The sequence below is a fragment of the Mesoplodon mirus genome (assembly GCF_964341445.2).
Source record: "Mesoplodon mirus genome assembly, chromosome: 4".
Lineage (NCBI taxonomy): Eukaryota > Metazoa > Chordata > Mammalia > Artiodactyla > Ziphiidae > Mesoplodon > Mesoplodon mirus.
In genome coordinates this window covers 158863502-158882946 of record NC_138979.1, presented here as the reverse complement: position 1 = coordinate 158882946, position 19445 = coordinate 158863502, and the positions used below count along the sequence as shown (strand labels likewise).

Here is a 19445-nt window from a genome sequence, read left to right as displayed (position 1 = left end):
CTGGGCCGTCAGAGGACCATTGGGCCCCGGCCTTGCCTCTGGGCACAGATTCCGCCCCAGCTTCAGACACAACTGAGACCTGGCTGCAGGGGCCCAGCCACACCTGGGGCTGCCAGCCTGGGGCTCAGCCCCTCCATCTGGGACCCTCCCAGCTCCCACTTGGAGCTGCCAGAGGGGAGGATCCCAATGGCCCCTGAGTTCACCGCTACGTTTATTTTGAGTAAGACACGTGGGAACACACCAAGGAGCAAGGGGCCACAACAGAATAAATTACAAAATAAAAAATGTAAAAGATGGTCAGAACCTTCACGGCTGTTAAGCCACAAGCTCTTTCATCAACTCCAGGGCTTCCTCTGGTGTTGGACCCTTGAGACGAGTGGCAGCCGCCAACGCCTGTAGACCCCTCCTTGAAAGGTGGCTTCCGAGGGGGTTGGAAGAACTTGAGGTGCTGCAGTGCAGGAGATGGCTCAGTGCTGACGATGTGACTGGGGCGCGTGGCGTGAGGGCGGCCTGGCTCCGGCTTCTTGCACGCAGTGGCCACAGAGATGGGGGAGGTGGGAGGCGGGAGGTGCTCGGGACACAGTGGTGTAACTAGGGGGGTGCCATGGGTGCACCAGAGAGGCGGTGGGGTGTAATACTGGATGTGCTCAGGGCCAGTGGTCCTCTTGAGTTTGCTGGAAGCCGTGATCCCCCAGACGGCAGGAGGACGGATGACAGTCAGAGTCTAACCTCAGCTGACAGTCACAATGGGAGTCCCACTGGCTGCTCTGCCCTGAGCGTGTTAGGGGCCAGGACCTCCTAGAGAGTGGGGTGTCGGCACACGACTATACAAGGAAGAGAGGGTTGTAAACAGGGGCCTCTACCCGGCCGACCCCAGGCTCCGTGGACTCTCTTTCTGGCCTCCCTCTGGTTCACCCACCACGTCTCCCCACCGTTGCCCATCACGGCCCTCACTCTTTCTCTTTCACAGTGACCAAATCTCCCCGCAGGGAAGCTCTGTCTGCAGATGTGGAGCGCGGCTGGTTGCCCGCGTGGTCCTCGGGCCCGGGCCCTGCCGGGGGGACCGTCAGGAGGACTGCATCAGGCCGGTGAGGCGCTTGCCCGCCAGCGACTTTCCCTGCAGAGACAGCGACACAGGGGCACCACAGGCGCACACACAGAGGACAGACACAGAGAGCCAGACAGGTGGATTAATTGTTGGCACGAGCCACGAGGCCAAACGACTTAGCTCACCAACCCCTTTCATCTCTTGGTTTGGGAGCCTTAACCACAGACAATTGAACAACCAGGTCTTTGGGGCAGGTTAGCGGGTGAGGGTGTGTTGCTGGTACATTTTTGGGGGCATGGGGATTTTACTTACCCCAAACCAGGCATTTCAACCTTTAGGTAGAGTGTCTCTTAATGCCTGTGGGCTGCCCCTGAACTTGATTTTATCCAAGTGAGGAAGGAAAGGTGGCCTGGGGACTAGTAAGATCACGGCGGGTGGGTTGATCCAAATAGATGATGGCTAAGAATCTGGGTGACCTGGAACTAATGAATTAACTAGTCTGAAGAAGGCAGAAGACCTAGGAATCCTGTTTAAAATGCAGGATTGAGCTCTCCTTGGGTCCTCCTGACAACCTGTTCTGGGACTGGGAAGGTCTGGGGGTGCTGCCGAGGCTCGGAGCCTGGGCTGCAGGACACAGGGCAATACACTCCTATGTTCTTGGTCCCCATCTCTGGTACCCAGAGGCTGACTTTGATGATTCCACTTCAGGAAGTCTTACAAACCCTTCACTTACAAACGATGAAGCCGTTCTTGTCCTTTCAAAAACAAAAAGGATGAACCCTATCGTGAGGCCTGGTACATGGGGCATAGAGGTCCTGAGAGAGGCCAGTTGTTCACATGCCTGGGAGAAGCCTCTGATGTGGGACTGGGCACCAGCAGGAGGATGGGGAAGGCTCAGTCCTCTGCTTATTTCCCTATAGCCATAGTCTGTGCCCATCCCCTGCTCACCCTCTTCAGAAATCCATAGCATTGGACAGGCGTCTAGAGGAGAGTATGGCTGGACCCAAGCAGATTGATCACTGTGTCTGAGAAAACACTCAGAACCCATCTTAATATTGACAGTGGGTCAGCGACACCAGCGCCATCTGCCTAGGGTAGCACGTGGTCGCTCATCAGCATGGGCTGCAGCGTTTGGTAGCGTGAGGTTTCAAGGGCCAGCAATTCCTCATGTTCACTTCCAAGTGGGGTGTGAGGGCTCATCTTGTTTACTGGGCTTGGCTGCATGTAAGCTGGATGTAATTAAAAAAAATTGATCAGGTTTGTGAAGGCTGGTAGGGTACTCAATAAACCTGCTGATTGATGAATTGATGGATAATGGGCATTTCCAACAAACGAACAACATGGGCTGTGAGTTTGCTGGATGCAGGACAATATGTCATCTGGCTTAGCTCTCCATGGAGGGACGTGCCAGCTTGACTTTGAGAATTCCGATGGCAGGGATGGGAGCTTGTCCAGAAATGCAAATGCTCTCGGGGCAGTTGGGAAGTGTGCAGCTACCTCCCCTTTGTTCTGTTTTTCCCCTTTCATGCCTCATGTTTGCTAGTGAGACAAAACTTTTCATTTTTTTCTTCCCTACCTTAAAACAGACACACACACACGCACACACGCACACACACAAAATCTCCCCATCAGCAACCTTATCTGAATCTTCAGATACACTAAACTTAGCCTGCAGCCGGATACATTTATACTGGGCTAAGAATTTTTTAATCAGATTTTTTTTTTTTTTTAAATCCTAGAGGGTTTCAAGTGCCAGTCTTTGCAAATCACTAAAAGCAGGATGGCTACTCCTCTGTGTGGAGTGAGTTAGGTACAACAATAGCTCACAGATGGCAGAGGCTGACCGCCGAGGACTCCCTCCAGCCCTGGTTCTAAAGCGCACATGGAGCCGGGACTTTCCTTGACTGCCCTTTCTTACACGGAGCTGTAGGCATTTGTATCCAGGTGGTGGACCTGGGAACGGGCCTTCTCCATGCAGTCCTGAAGGCAGGAAGCATGGGGAAATGTGGAGCTGATGAGTCTAGGGGCCTCCTGGTACACGGGCTCTAACCAAACCTCCCCCAGGTCCTTTCACCCTTTTCCATCCCTGCTCACGTGAAAGGCACCAAAGGATGCTGCTTTCCTCTTGGGTGCTGCTTATTGCTGTGAAACCACACACCAAATACCAGCTCCATACCCCCTCCTTCCATCCCTCCTCTACCAGGGCCACAAATTACACACGGTGTATCCAAATATATTTCCAGGTTTGCCAAACAATGGCATTTGGGGCTCTGATTTAGCTGGCGGGTGTGAAAAAAAGGAATCACTAAAGCTTCTAAATAACAGTCCGTTGCCAGTGCGGATGTTAAAAGCCCAGAGACAAAGAGGGTGAGGTCTACCAGGCATCCAAACCCTCTTTACAGCTTCATTCTCATTAGTGAGGTCATTGTGGCTGGAGAAGGGGCTGTGGCTGAGGGAGGTTAGAGGTTCTGTTTCTGGATGATTGTGTGTCTGTCTGTTTTAGGTGAATTTGGCCCTGAGGATCCCTACCCTCCACATCTCCCAGTTCTGTAGAGCGGGCTGGGCTGGGAGGCGTTAATTAATCTCTTCCTGCCTAAGTCCTGGAGCGCAGCCTCACAGCTCTGACTGCAAAGACCTGTGGCCAGCCCATCAGTCCTTCCCCTCCCCTCCCCCAGCTGCTTGCAGCGCTTCACAGTTGGGGGCGGGGCTGCCGCTGACAGCCCGGAGAACACACCCTGAGACTGTTCCCAACCCCGAAGCCATCCAGGTGGTACTCCTTGGCATTTCTGTCTCCCTCTTCTGCTCCTGCTCTCACACATTTACCAAATGCCAGTTCTGCTGCTAAAGGAGGTCATGATGGCTCAGGTCGGCTCAGGGGGCAGCTCAGCCCGGCCGCAATCTGTTCACCCACGAGGCAGTGACCTCGTGGGTGAGGCTGGAAGGTGGTTACTCATGCAGGGTGCAGGCAAGGCTAGATGCTGGCCTCGGGCTTTGGGGAAGAAATCCTGCAATCACACTGGCTCAGCAGCTGCCTCTCTTCTGAAGAGCTGAGGCTCTTATAATTTTCCGGGATCAAAGTGAAACCTGACAGCAGAGGCTACCGGTGTTCAGAGATGAGCTGCCCCAAGGTGTATGCTGCTAGGGGCTTGCTGGGAGCTACTGCTCTGCGCACGGAGAGGAGAGCTCCCACCCTGCACTTCTAGGGGTCTTTCCTTCCTCCTCTTCACCCCCATCCTCGCCTCCAGTTTGGACGGTTCTGCAGGAGACACTTAGGAAGGGGAGTGGTACTTCTGCCTTTGCCTGGCATCTTGCTTAGTTACAGGGAAAGGAATTTTTTCAGGGTGTGAATGTGCGCTGTTCCTCAATGCTGGTCAGTTGGGAACAGATTATGGTGCCAGGAAACTGCAGCCGGCTCAGCCTGAGGCCTTGGCGTAGCTGAGCGAAGCAGCTGAAGGTGGTTGAAAATGCTATTAGCAGGCAGCCTTTGTCCAAGTGAAAAAATATACAGTGATTAAGAACTGAGCTGCAGAAGGTACATTCCAGAGACACCAAAGCTTTGCATTCAGACAAAGTACTTTTCACCTTTGAGACATTTGGCCAAGTTTAATCCAATAGAATTTGTGATCCTTCAATTTCATGGACCACAGGCTCAGTGCTGGGTTCACAAACACCCACACGTTCAATTCCCACCCTCCACCCTGACTAATCATTTCAGCTCTGCAGCCATCCTGATGGCTAGAAGCCTGGAAGAAGGTGGTTACGGAATCCTTTGTTTCTAAAAGGAAGTGCACAAAAGGAATAGCTCCCTTTTGTGAGGTGCTTCAGGAAAAATCGACATGCTGCTTGACATGCTGTGGCTCTGTGCATTGCACTTCCAGATATTAATCGACAAAGCATGCACCATCCGGGTTACCAAGAGCTTTCGCCACTCACTTACCTGAGAGACGCTAACCTCTTTGGCTGAGAGAAGGGCTGTGGCTCAGAGAGTAGCCCTGGGGGTCAGATGGCATACTGGGGGCAGCGGAGCCAAACACTAGTGGTTCAGGCAGGACCTTTTTCAACTCTAAGAAAGTAGAGACATCTGAGCTGCTGGTATTTTCTTGCTAATTTGCTCAGATGACCTAAGACCAAAGTTACAGATCTCAGGTCCACTAAGTCTAAACACATGCTATGAGGGGGATGGAAATCAACCGTGGTTGTCTCTAGGGGAGAGAGATGGAACTGACTGCAAAGGGGCATAAGGGAACTTTATAGGGTGATGGGTGTAGGTTACACTGGTGCATACATTCGTCAAATTCATTGAACCATACATTTCAGATCTATTCATTTTGTCATGTGTAATTATGTTTCAGAAGAAAAAAAAAAGATGAGAAAAAAATCCAGCTATCACATCTCTGCTTTGAAATTTCCCACCCCTTACTCTTTTTCAGTTGCTGTCCCAGCAACTTTGCTTTTTGGCTAAATTCAAAGCTTCCCCCTCCAGTATAGGAGAAACCCAGATTCCTCTGCTAGGGGAACTAGAACTTGCAACAGAACTAATTTGGAACATGATTTCTAGTCTCCATAGATCCATATGGATCACCTTGTGGTGACACACAGGCATGTTTCACCCCTGCTAGTGAAAAATGGTGTTTTGCTGAATAGGGCTCACCAGGTGACCTCAGCAGGCAAGAAGTGGGAGGTCCCAGAGAGAAGCTGTCCTTTCAAGGAGGCTGAACATTACCTATGAGTAGATGATGCTCAAGTTCATAAATGATGAGTGTGTGTGGACTCACAGGCCTGTAGGGGACTTGCTGGGGAGAGCCGTCAGCCCTAAGAGCCAGGTAGAAAGGAAAGGTCCCAGCTTGGGTTTGTTGGGAGAGGGAGGACCCAGGGACTCCAGCCAAGTGAGGACTGCCTGACTTCATTGCATGACTTCCCTGGAGGTTGGTCCCCCTGGTGTCCCTTCTCCACTGAGCAAAGCAAAAGGGATGATTTCAAAAGGAAGTGTAAGGTATTCTGTGGCATCTCCTTTCTCAATGATGTTTAAAATTGGAGAGAGAGTGCCATTTGCTTGGGATAGTTTAGAGGGCTAGAAGCTCTGGCAGGGGATGTTAGGAAAACCCATACTTGATAGAGAATAATTTGAAAACACTGCAACTCTCCTCTTTCATCATCAGCAAGATGGGCAGATGAGATGGGAACTAGGCAATGGTTACACATGGCTGATCCATGGCAGAGCTAGGCTGGAGCAGCATCCAGGAAACAGAGGCTGCTTCTGGCTTTCTCACTCTTCAGGGAAGGGGGAGGGGGTGGGAGGGGGTGGGGGGGTGCCCTGTGACAAGATCCATTCCTGAGGTCTGTATTACTCCTGGGTCCTTGCCAAGCTTTCTGATCTCTCTCAGGAGCTGAAGGGCATTTTATTTGGTATTGAAATATTCTCTTTATTTGACTTTTTAAAAATAGGATACCACAGACATCCGAGACGCAGTCGGGCTGGTGACTCGGCTGTGGGTGGCGCCCCGGAGTCCGGGGAGGCAGCAAGGGATGCAGGATGCTCTCTGAGGTCACCCCTGGGGAGAGATGAGAGGCTGACACGGTCTTGGTGCTCCAGCCGGGTATCAGGCCTGAGCCTCTGAGGTGGGAGAGCTGAGTTCAGGACATTGGTCCACCAGAGAACTCCCGGTCCCATGTAATATCAATTGGCAAGAGCTCTCCCAGAGATCTCCATCTCAATGCTAAGACCCACTCAATGACCAGCAAGCTACAGTGCTGGATACCTCACGCCAAATAACTAGCAAGACAGGAACACAACCCCACCCATTAGCAGAGAGGCTGCCTAAAATCATACTAAGTTCACAGACACCCCAAAACACACCACTGGATGCAGTCCTGTCCACCAGAAAGACAAGATCCAGCCTCATCCATCAGAACACAGGCACCAGTCCCCTCCACCAGGAAGCCTACACAACCCACTGAACCAACCTTATCCACTGGGGGCAGACATCAAAAACAACAGGAACTATGAATCTGCAGCCTGCAAAAAGGAGACCCCAAACAGTAAGTTAAGGAAAATGAGAAGACAGAGAAATACAAAGCAGATGAAGGAGCAAGGTAAAAACCCACCAGACCAAACAAATGAAGAGGAAATAGGCAGTCTACCTGAAAAAGAATTCAGAGCAATGACAGTAAAGATGATCCAAAATCTTGGAAGTAGAATGGAGAAAATACAAGAAACGTTTAACAAGGACCTAGAAGAACTAAAGAGCAAACAAATAACGATGAGCAACACGATAAATGAAATTAAAAATTCTCTAGAAGGGATCAATAGCAGAATAACTGAGCCAGAAGGACAGATAAGTGACCTGGAAGATAAAATAGTGGAAATAACTACCGCAGAGCAGAAAAAAGATAAAAGAATGAAAAGAATTGAGGACAGTCTCAGAGACCTCTAGGACAACATGAAATGAACCAACATTCAAATTATAGGGGTCCCAGAAGAAGAAGAGAAAAAGAAAGGGACTGAGAAAATATTTGAAGAGATTATAGTTGAAAACTTCCTTAATATGGGAAAGGAAATAATCAAGTCCAGGAAGTCCAGAGAGTCCCATACAGGATAAATCCAAGCAGAAACACGCCAAGACACATATTAATAAAACTATCAAAATTAAATACAAAGAAAAAATATTAAAAGCAGCAAGGGAAAAGCAACAAATAACATACAAGGGAATCCCCACACGGTTAACAGCTGATCTTTCAGCAGAAACTCTTCAAGCCAGAAGGGAGTGGCAGGACATATTTCAAGTGATGAAAGGGAAAAAACTATAACCAAGATTACTCTACCCAGGGCTTCCCTGGTGACGCAGTGGTTAAGAATCCACCTGCCAGTGCAGGGGTTCTGGGTCCGAGCCCTGGTCAAGGAAGATGCCACTTGACACAGAGCAGCTATGCCTGTGTGCCACAACTACTGAGCCTTCATTCTAGAGCCTGTGCACCACAACTACTGAGCCTGTGAGCCACAACTACTGAAACCTGCATGCCTAGAGCCCATGCTCCACAACAAGAGAAGCCACTGCAATGAGAAGCCTATACACCGCAACAAAGAGTAGCCCCCTCTTGCCACAACTAAAGAAAACCCACTCACAGCAATGAAGACACAATGCAGCTAAAAGTAAATAAATAAATAATTTTTTAAAAAAGATTACTCTATCCAGCAGGGATCGCATTCAGATTCAATGGAGAAATTAAAACTTTTACAGATAAGCAAAAGCTAAGAGAATTCAGCACCACCAAACCAGCTTTATAACAAATGCTAAAGGAACTTCTCTAGGCCAGAAACACAAGAGGAGGAAAAGACCTACAATAACAAACCCAAAACAACTAAGAAAATAGTAATAGGAACATACATATCAATAACTACCTTAAATGTAAATGGATTAAATGCTCCAACCAAAGACATAGACTGGCTGAGTGGATTAAAACACAGGACCCGTATATATGCTGTCTACAAGAGACCTACCTCAGACCTAGGGGCACATACAGACTGAAAGTGAGGGGATGGAAAAAGATATTCCATGCAAATGGAAATCAAAAGAAACCTGGAGTAGCAATTCTCATATCAGACAAAATGGACTTTAAAATAAAGATTATTACAAGAGACAAAGAAGGACACTGCATAATGATCAAGGGATCAATCCAAGAAGAAGATACAGCAATTGTAAATATTTATGCACCCAACATAGGAGCACCTCAATACATAAGGCAAATGCTAACAGCCATAAAAGGGGAAATAGACAGTAACACAATCATAGTAGGGGACTTTAACACCTCACTTTCACCAATGGATGGATCATCCAAAATGAAAATAAATAAGGAAACACAAACTTTAAATGACATATTAAACAAGATGGACTTAAATGATATTTATAGGACATTCCATCCAAAAACAACAGAATACAGTTTCTTCTCAAGTGCTCACGGAACATTCTCCAAGATAGATCATATCTTGGGTCACAAATCAAGCCTTGGTAAATTTAAGAAAATTGAAATCGTATCAAGTATCTTTTCCAACCACAACACTAAGAGACTAGATGTCTATTACAGGAAAAAATCTGTAAAAAATACAAACACATGGAGGCTAAACAATACGCTACTAAATAACCAACAGATCACTGAAGAAATCAAAGAGGAAATAAAAAAATATCTAGAAACAAATGACAATGAAAACATGATGACCCAAAACCTATGGGATGCAGCCAAAGCAGTCCTAAGAGGGAAGTTTATAGCGATACAATCCTACCTCAAGAAACATCTCAACTAAACAACCTAACTTTACACCTAAAGCAGTTAGAGAAAGAACAAAAAACCCCAAAGTTAGCAAAAGGAAAGAACTCATAAAGATTAGATCAGAAATAAATGAAAAAGGAATGAAGGAAACGATAGCAAAGATCAATAAAACTAAAAGCTGGTTCTTTGAGAAGATAAGCAAAATTGAAAAACCATTAGCCAGTCTCATCAGAAAAAAAGGGAGAAGACTCAAATCAAAAGAATTAGAAATGAAAAAGGAGAAGTAACAACTGACACTGCAGAAATACAAAGGATCATGAGAGATTACTACAAGGGACTATATGCCAATAAAATGAAAACCTGGAAGAAATGGACTAATTCTTAGAAAAGCACAACCTTCCGAGACTGAACCAGGAAGAAATAGCAAATATAAACAGACCAATCACAAGCACTGAAATTGAAACTGTGATTTAAAATCTTCCAACGAACAAAAGCCCAGGACCAGATGGTTTCACAGGTGAATTCTATCAAACATTTAGAGAAGAGCTAACACCTATCCTTCTCAAATTCTTCCAAAATATAGCAGAGGGAGGGACACTCCCAAACTCATTCTATGAGGCCACCATCACCCTGATACCAAAACCAGACAAGATTTCACAAAAAAAGAAAACTACAGGCCAATACCACTGATGAACATAGATGCAAAAATCCTCAACAAAATACTAGCAAACAGAATCCAACAGCACATTAAAAGGATCATACACCATGATCAAGTAGGGTTTATCCCAGGAATGCAAGGATTCTTCAATATATGCAAATCAATGTGATACACCATATTAACAAATTGAAGGATAAAAACCATATGATAATCTCAATAGATGCAGAAGAAACTTCTGACAAAATTCAACACCTATTTATGATAAAAACCCTCCAGAAAGTAGGCATAGAGGGAACTTACCTCAACATAATAAAGGCCATCATTCTCAATGGTGAGAAACTGAAACCATTTCCACTAAGATCAGGAACAAGACAAGGTTGCCTACTCCCACCATTATTATTCAACATAGTTTTGGAAGTTTCAGCCACAGCAATCAGAGAAGAAAAAGAAATAAAAGGAATCCAAATCGGAAAAGAAGAAGTAAAATGGTCACTGTTTGCAGATGACATGCTGCTATACATAGAGAACCCTAAAGATGCTACCAGAAAACTACTACAGTTAATCAATGAATTTGGTAAAGTAGCAGGATACAAAATTAATGCACAGAAATCTCTTGCATTCCTATACACTAATGAAAAATCTGAAAGAGAAATTAAGGAAACACTCCCATTTACTATTGCAACAAAAAGAATAAATTACCTAGGAATAAACCTACCTAAGGAGACAAAAACCTGTAAGCAGAAAACTATAAGACACTGATGAAAGAAATTAAAGATGAAACAAACAGATGGAGAGATATACCATGTTCTTGGATTGGAAGAATCAACATGGTGAAAATAACTATACTACCCAAAGCAATCTACAGATTCAATGCAATCCCTATCAAAATACCAATGGCATTTATCACAGAACTAGACCAAAAATTTCACAATTTGTATGGAAACACAAAAGACCCCAAACAGCAAAAGCAATCTTGAGAAAGAAAAATGGAGCTGGAGGAATCAGGCTCCCTGACTTCAGACTATACTACAAAGCTACAGTAATCAAGGCAATATGGTATATAGCTGATTCATTTTGTTATAAAGCAGCAAGTAACACACCATTGTAAAGCAATTATACTCCAAAAAAGATGTTAAAAAAAAAAGACAGTATGGCCCTGGCACAAAGACAGAAATATAGATCAATGGAACAGGATAAAAAGCCCAGAGATAAACCCATGTACATATAGTCACCTTATCTTTGATAAAGGAAGCAAGAATATACAATGGAGTAAAGACAGCCTCTTCAATAAGTGGTGCTAGGAAAACTGGACAGCTACATGTAAAAGAATGAAATTAGAACACTCCCTAACACCATACACAAAAATAAACTCAAAAGGGATTAAAGATCTAAGTGTAAGGCCAGACACTATCAAACTCTTAGAGGAGAACATAGGCAGAACACTCTATGACATAAATCACAGCAAGATCTTTTTGGACTCATCTACTAGAGAAATGGAAATAAAAACAAAAATAAACAATGAACCCTAATAAATAATGGGACCTAATGAAACTTAAAAGCTTTTGCACAGCAGAGGAAACCATAAACAAGACCAAAAGACAACTCTCAGAATGGGAGAAAATATTTGCAAGTGAAGCAACTGACAAAGGATGAATCTCCAAAATATACAAGCAGCTCATGCAGCTCAATATCAAAAAAACAAACAACCCAATCCAAAAATGGGCAGAAGACCTAAACAGACATTTCTCCAAAGAAGATAAACAGATTGTCAACAAACACATGAAAGGATGCTCAACATCACTAATCATTAGAGAAATGCAAATCAAAACTACAATGAGGTGGGCCTCCCTGGTGGCGCAGTGGTTGGGAGTCCGCCTGCCGATGCAGGGGATACGGGTTCGTGCCCCGGTCTGGGAGGATCCCATATGCCGCGGAGCGGCTGGGCCCGTGAGCCATGGCCGCTGGGCCTGCGCGCCCGGAGCCTGTGCTCCGCAACGGGGGAGGCCACAACAGTGAGAGGCCCGCATACCGCAAAAAAAAAAAAAAAAAAAAAAAAAAAAAAAAAACTACAATGAGGTGTCACCTCACACCAGTCACTATGGCCAGCGTCAAAAAATCTACAAACAATAAATGCTGGAGAGGGTGTGGAGAAAAGGGAACCCTCTTGCACTGTTGGTGGGAATGTCAATTTATACAGCTGCTATGGAGAACAGTATGGAGGTTCCTTAAAAAACTAAAAATAGAACTACCATACGACCCAGTAATCCCACTACTGGGCATATACCCTGAGAAAACCATAATTCAAAAAGAGTCATGTACCACAGTGTTCATTGCAGCACTATTTACAATAGCCAGGACATGGAAGCAACCTAAGTGTCCATCGACAGATGAATGGATGAAGAAGATGTGGCACATATATACAATGGAATATTACTCAGCCATAAAAATAAATGAAATTGAGTTATCTGTAGTGAGGTGGATGGACCTAAAGACTGTCATACAGAGTGAAGTAAGTCAAAAAGAGAAAAACAAATACCATATGCTAACACATATATATGGAATCTAAAGAAAAAAAATGGTTCTGAAGAACCTAGGGGCAGGACAGGAATAAAGACACAGACATAGAGAATGGACTTGAGGACATGGGGAGGGGGGGAAGGGTAAGCTGGGACGAAGTGAGAGAGTGGCATGGACATATATACACTACCAAATGTAAAATAGATAGCTAGTGCGAAGCAGCCGCATAGCACAGGGAGATCAGCTTAGTGCTTTGTGACCGCCTAGAGGGGTGGGATAGGGAGGGTGGGAGGGAGGCTCAAGAGGGAGGGGATATGGGGATGTATGTATATGTATAGCTGATTCACTTCGTTATACAACAGAAACTAACACACCATTGTAAAGCAATTATACTCCAATAAAGATGTTAGAAAAATAGGGTACCACAAACATAAAACAAAGCCTCCCCCCCTCCAAATCAAGAGATAGGTGAAAACTGAAAATTTAAAAAAAGCTCTCTGGATGAAGACTTAACATACACTAAACCTATGTAAAAAGTAAGGAATATGGTCAAAATATAAACAGTGGATTCTTTTGCAATAGCCCACCATCTTATGTACAGTAATATAAACAATCAGGTTTTTCCACGTCAATGGTGGGTCTATGGAATCTGCCTGCATTCGTGTCTGCCGAGAGCAATTCCCACAAAATGTTACTGGGATCATTAGCAGGTCCAGACACCTTACTCTAGCCTGGCAACTAGCAGTGTCTTTAAAAAAATTTTTTTACTTAAATTTTTTTTTTTAATTTAGAAACATTGAGTTGTCAGCCCTCCTATCTGAACTAAATGTGAGAGGACCAACCTATATCCCCTATTTCCAGGGATTTTCTCTTTGAATTTCTTGTTCCTGCCCAACGGGGTGGCATCATTATCTCGTGCACCCTCCCTTCTCAAGTGCCCTCCTCTTCGACTCAACCAGACCTTGATGGTGGCAGTGTGGGGATGGTCCCCTTACTAGGGACACAGGTTAGCTGCCGAGGAAAGTTACTAACGGCCACCCACTGATTGAACATAGAGCAGCTGTTGTGTGTCAAGCGCACTAGACATTTGAGACACACCTGTGCTAATGTCCACAGCATCCTTGCCAGTTAGGTATTCCTTTAACCCGCACTGGACACATGAGGTTGAACCACTAGCCTGAGTGCACACAGCTGGTCAGTGACCTTCATGGCCCATCCACCTTCTCCCTTGTACATGACTGTCACTCTCAAGGAAGGAGGCAGGTGGAAAAGCTCAGGACTAAGGATTCCTCCACATCTACCCACACCAGACTATCTCTCTGGGCAATGCAGGGTGATTTTCTCACCCTCACTGAGAAAGACGCTTCAGCTCTTGGGCACACTTGAGACCATCCCAGGCACTTCTGTTCTGCCTAAGGTCCTTCCCTTCCTCACAGTGGGGACTCCTGAGAAGGAAAAGCTGTTACCTTCTGGCTGGCAAGCCTGGCAAAGTGGGACTTTGGCTGTTGTGCTGAGCTGAGCGGTGCACGTCACTGCTGCTTGGCGCTCATGGGTTTAAAACGGTGGCTACTGGACCGGCCAGTGAAGCTGCCACTTCTGTTTGTGGCCCTGTGTTATTGGTGCCGATGCCTCTGGGATCTCCATAGCAAGAGTCCCAGGGAGGAGAGAAGCAGGTGTGATGTTTACCTTCCTGAGGAGGGGCGGGCAGATGCTTTACTCCAATTAGAACCAACCCCAGTTAGAACCACGTGCCCACATCGAGCTGGCTGCGGAAGCCCTCCCCGGCTACTCTTCCTCGCACTTCTGACTCCCGCCCCCTCATCGTGCTCGTCACTTATGGGGCTCTTTGCAGAGTCCGACCTCTACCTGTTAGTTCTGGTGGGTGATGGGAGACCTTCCTCCATGGTCCCCAGCTGTGCAGGGACAAATCTGGAACTGGGCAGGCATGCGGGATGCCGGGAGCGACAAGGGCTCAGCAGCTGTGCCCGACACTGGTGGCACAATGCCCAGTCCCCAACTCCCCAGCCTCCTGTCCAAGTTGTGCATTTCCATTTTCCCTGCTGCTTTTTTCACCTCATGCAGGAGAAATGCCCCCCTTTTATTACCGGATCGCTTATCTCCTTCCTCTCGTTCTGACTGAAAAACCCTGGTGCTCTTTCTACACTCAGCCTGCAGCAAGTTCTTGGTGGACACAGGGGTGGAGTGGAGGCGGGCATTCTGTTCACAAGGCCCCCTGATGGCACGCCTTCCTTAGCCCATGCTGGGCTTGCCTCTTCCTCGCCTCCTCCTCCTCTTCCTTAAATGTACTCTGGCATCTCTGTGCTGGTTCACCCCAAACTAGGCGAGGGCCCAAAGACCCAAGGAAACAGGGACATGGCTGAGCTGCTATCGTCAACAACTTGATGCTACTTTTTTCCAGCTAGGAAGTTCAAGGGACCCTTGACTATGGCGACAGGGGAGGGCGCTGGTGAAGTTTAGTGGATGAGACAGCAGAAGGGGTCACTTGCTCGGCAGTGTGTGATCCTTCTCAGGACCCAGGAGGACTCTAACCCCACCCTCCTAAGGGCACTTCTCGTCTCCTGCAAACACGTTCATCCAGAACACATCCATGGCGTGGGGTCCTTGGTTAAGCCAGCTGCCAAGGCAGAGTTTCGAGGGCACAGGCTGCCAACATGCTGATGCTGACTGATTATGCCCCAAAGCATAATCTTTCCATGAATGTCCAAGTCCATTTGGATACACGTTCAAAGAGGGCTGGCTCATTTCTCTTTCCTCCCTACTCTCAGGAATGCAGTTTGGCAGGCATTTATCAGACATGTATTTCTAACCTGAAAAAGTGCAGCAGGGGACAGGGCAAGCAGCATTTTTCAAGACATCTCTGGACAGAAACGTGGGCTGATGGAATTCCTAGCCACAGAGAACCTTCTTACTTCCCTACAAACCCTTTTCACATGTCGCTGCAATGCTCTCCATCCCTGTGACACAGGGGATGGGCGGTTCCCTAGCCCTCTTCTCCCCTGGGGGTCTAGCAGGTAGAAAGGTGAGATTTCCAAGTTTCCCACAGGACTTGGCCCTGGACCACAGAGGAAGAGTAATGGAAGCTGTAAGTGGGAGACTAAGCCTCAGGATGCGGCTGTTGGGTCTAAAAGCATCTTCAAAGATAGAGGGCATTTCTGCTAGGGGTCCAGGAGAAGCCAGTTACAGGATCAATACCTGAAGACATTATTTGTACATTGCCTCTGGGACAAGGCACTCATCTCCGTGTCATTTCTAGACCGCTCAGCTTCTTGTTTCTTAGGAAGAAAAAACTATGGGTGTAAAAAAAGAGGCAGGAAAAATGGGCACACTAAAAAAAACGGGTGCCACTCACTGTCCACGGAACTAGGGTGTGAGAACAGGAGGGGTGGGCAGAGATGAGGCCATGGACAAACAGATCATCTCTTCCGGATTTGGAGCACCTTCTGAGCAGAAGGATCCCAAAGAAGGTTAGAGAGTTCGGACGCCGGGATCACTCACCCACTGCTGGAAGGAAGCCACCTCGGGGGTGAAATGCAGCGGCCATTCTGACTCTGCGCCAGCAGCACTAGGCAATTGTGTTTTTAGGAAGGGAAGTGAAGAATAACTTATCCAGCTGAAACCGTGAAGACCTGTGGCTTTAGGGGAGCCCCTGCCCAGGCATGCACACAGCAGCAGTGGGCAGGCGGCCCATGCGCAGAGGCACATGCAGGTCTGCAGCGTATGTTACACACGTACCATACACTGAACACGGAGGCGTGTATCAGGCAGGTAGCACATGCAGCTGTGTATGCAGCTGTGCACAGGCTCATGTGAGTGTTCACACCACAGGCACTTGCAAAAGCATCTCATGCAAGGTTCATGAGCAACCACACGATTGGCTGTAGAGCTTTACATCAGGCTCCTAAGACACCAATCTTTGACAGACACCGCAAACTTCAAGCATTTACCTTAAGATACATATATAAACCTGACTTTCCCCAGGAACATCCATTCGTGTCAGTGGAAACGGCCTCTCTGCTTCTGTTTCTGTCAATACCGCAAGCAGTGGGAGCGTGCCGCCCAGGGGGCTGGCTTCCGAGAGATTTCAAAGCATCCCCTGCCACTTGGTTCTGACTCCTCCAACCACCCCACTTTGTAGCACGCAGTTAAAAAACAGGAGCCTCTGTTTATCTGGCAGATGGAGCAACCAGACTTGGTGAGGTTGTACTGCTCAGGGTGGCTCCAGGCAGGCAGACAGCTGCCAGGTGAGGGTTTCTGGGAATGAGGCTTCTGCGGTGCAGAGTGCCACATCTGCAGGATTGGATTTCATGCTCTTATAGGGGAGAACCATCTCTGATCTGTGTCTGGAAGCAGGAGGCATCTTAGGGTCCTGCACCTCAGGAGTCGGGGCAAATGCCAGATCCTGACAACGTAGGCAGTGTTTCCTTGGTGGCCCTCCCCACGTCCTGGCACCGCACTGCTACAAGCCCCTAGCTCCTACAGTTTCCCGGGAAGTGCACAGGGGCCCTGAGAAATAGACCACAGGGCAGAAGCTGGTGTGCTGGGTACCACAGTCCCTCCATTCCTAGGGAAAGCAGAGAAACTGGCTCTCTGAGTTGACTTTAAAAATAAGACAATAATAATAGCTACCATTCATTTATCGAGTAGAGTCATGAGCCGGTTGCTGTAATAAACGAATGTGCTTTGCATACATTGTCGTATTTGAGATACGCGTGTCACCATCCTCAACTGCAAAATAAATACAATAATACCTACCTTGCAGGACGTGGTTGGAAATCAGATAAGGTAATAAGAGCTAATGGGCTGCAGGTAACATCATAATAATGAAAATAATAATACAAAGAGTTATACCTAAGCATATATATTGCAAACACTATGCTAAGCACTTGATGCATTCTTTCCCTCTTAATCATTTAATCTTATCTTTTTTACAGATGAGGAAACTGAGGCTTGGAGTCTGAAATGCACAGTTAAGGGGTGGAGCTGGGGGAGAACCGAAGTCCCTCTCAGGCCAAGTTCTGCGTGACACGGATGCCCACAGTGCGACAACGTGAGCGCCCAAGACATGGCAGCTGCTCTTGTTATGCCCTCATTTAGTGCCAACATCCACCCAGGGCAGCAGGCATCATTGTACCCATCGGGCAAGTGAGCGGCTTGCCCAGGGGCTTATACCAACTTCAGGTGGAGAAACAGGATTCAACAGGGGCTGCCCATCCCTAACCCTGAGCCCATTCTCTACATTCTGGTGGCCCCTAAAGGGATGTTGTTCTCAGGGGGCGGAGTCAGTGGGTCATCTTCAGGAGGGGATGAGGATGCAGTTGGGGGAAATATCACTGCCAGGTTTTTAACACTTAACCTCTCATAGGTAGTGCTGTTCAGTCACACCCAGGTAGCTGGCTGAGGAGCAGTGAGGACAGCTCAGGGCAGGACGAGGGGCCAGTTGGAGCCTCTCAAAACAAACTCCTGCCAGGGCCAGATGCACGTCGCTGTGCAGTTCTCTGTGCAGTCCTGGGGAGGATGGAAAGAAAGGGGACCCTGACATCAAATCTACACAAAGCTGCTGAAGGGCAAGCTGGGGGCTCTAGTGGCCACCACCCCAGCCGCAAGCCTTCCTGGTGATCCTTCTCATAATGTCCTACACATCTAGAAACAATTCAGCAATGCTATGATTGAGGGCTAGCAAATGATGGGCTCTGAAGCTGTATCATTACCAAGGAAACCGCCCTTGAGGATATGACCACTCACAAATACTGATGGTTGAATCCTTTACATATTTAGAATTATGGATGCCCTGGAACCTTCCAGGATCATTCAGGACAGAGAATCCATCAGAATTTCCCCTCTACTTTTGCCGCAGCTCACAAGGTTGGGTTGAGTTTTGTACTGGTTGCTCCATCTCCATTTCCCAACTTAGTATGCTATAATGGAAAGGGCAGGCCCTCTACCCTTACTTGATGGTCTGTCTTTTCCCATTAGCTGTGGGGATTTGGGTGCACCGTGCTCTTGCTACAAATGAGAAAGGCCAGGGGCATGGTGTAAAACAGTTCTCCAACCCTGTGAAAAAGCATGGGCACCCCCTGGATCCCCATACCTCTCTCTCCCCTGCCTCCTATATCCAGGCATCAATCACACCCACCAGAGTTTTAAAGGCCTGTATGAGGGAACACAGTCACAATCAACTCTGACTGGGCTTTCTTTAGCTTCAAAAAATGTCTTATTAAAACTTTGCTGACTTTATCGGATCACCATGTTTAATGAGAGGCCTCAAAGAATTTGAAAGCAAAAGATGAGGAGAGGAAAAAAGCCATAAGCTGTAATCACCATAATTATACAATCACATGATGAGTTGAAGGCAGCCCTGGCAATGCCCGAGAGAGGAGGGAGTGTCATTTGCAATCAGGTTGGTCCTAGGGACAGCTGGCAAGAATGTGACACGAGAGCCCTTCCCTTCCCCTGAGTTGGGTTGAAGATGAGTCCTCACGGAAGGGCCCAGGACGAGGGGGCCCACGAACGCAGTTTCCCCTTGGTCTAAGGTATCAGGGGGCGTGCCCTGTCCCGGGCCAGGCTGAGGCAGTTTGGGGGCCAGCTTGTCCGCCTGGAACCTGCACTGGCATCAGGTAAAAGGCAACTGGCTTGATCATCTTTTCTGCTTTCAACAAAACACCCTTTCTGGATGGAAATGATGTCAGGCCAAGCTTTCTCCAGCATAGGGCCAGGGCACCCCACACACGCCAACCCTGGCTATGCTCAGCCTCCCTAAGCCAACGGGCACCGGTGTCCTCCGCACACTGACTTCCTCCTGGGCGTTCAGGGGAGAGAGCGCTGTTGCCCAGGGCTCAGCTGCAGCAGCAGCGACTGGCTTAAAAAATCAAAAACAAAAGGCCAGCATGACAAGTGGAGGGCGGCAATTCCACTTCTTGACAGTGGCCTTGCCTTGAC

General features: G+C 47.4%; 1 protein-coding gene across 1 annotated transcript in view; it reads right to left on the bottom strand.

The window, feature by feature from the left end:
- Positions 1 to 910: 910 nt before the first annotated feature.
- Positions 911 to 19445, bottom strand: part of RGS6 (regulator of G protein signaling 6) — a 581826-nt gene continuing 563291 nt past the window's right edge. Inside the window, exons 18-19 of the mRNA XM_082617819.1 lie at positions 16005 to 16071; positions 911 to 1117 (exon numbers count right to left, since the gene is read on the bottom strand). Coding sequence (XP_082473945.1) covers positions 951 to 1117; positions 16005 to 16071 — 234 coding nt within the window. The 3' untranslated portion in view covers positions 911 to 950. The remainder of the gene's footprint in view (positions 1118 to 16004; positions 16072 to 19445) is intronic.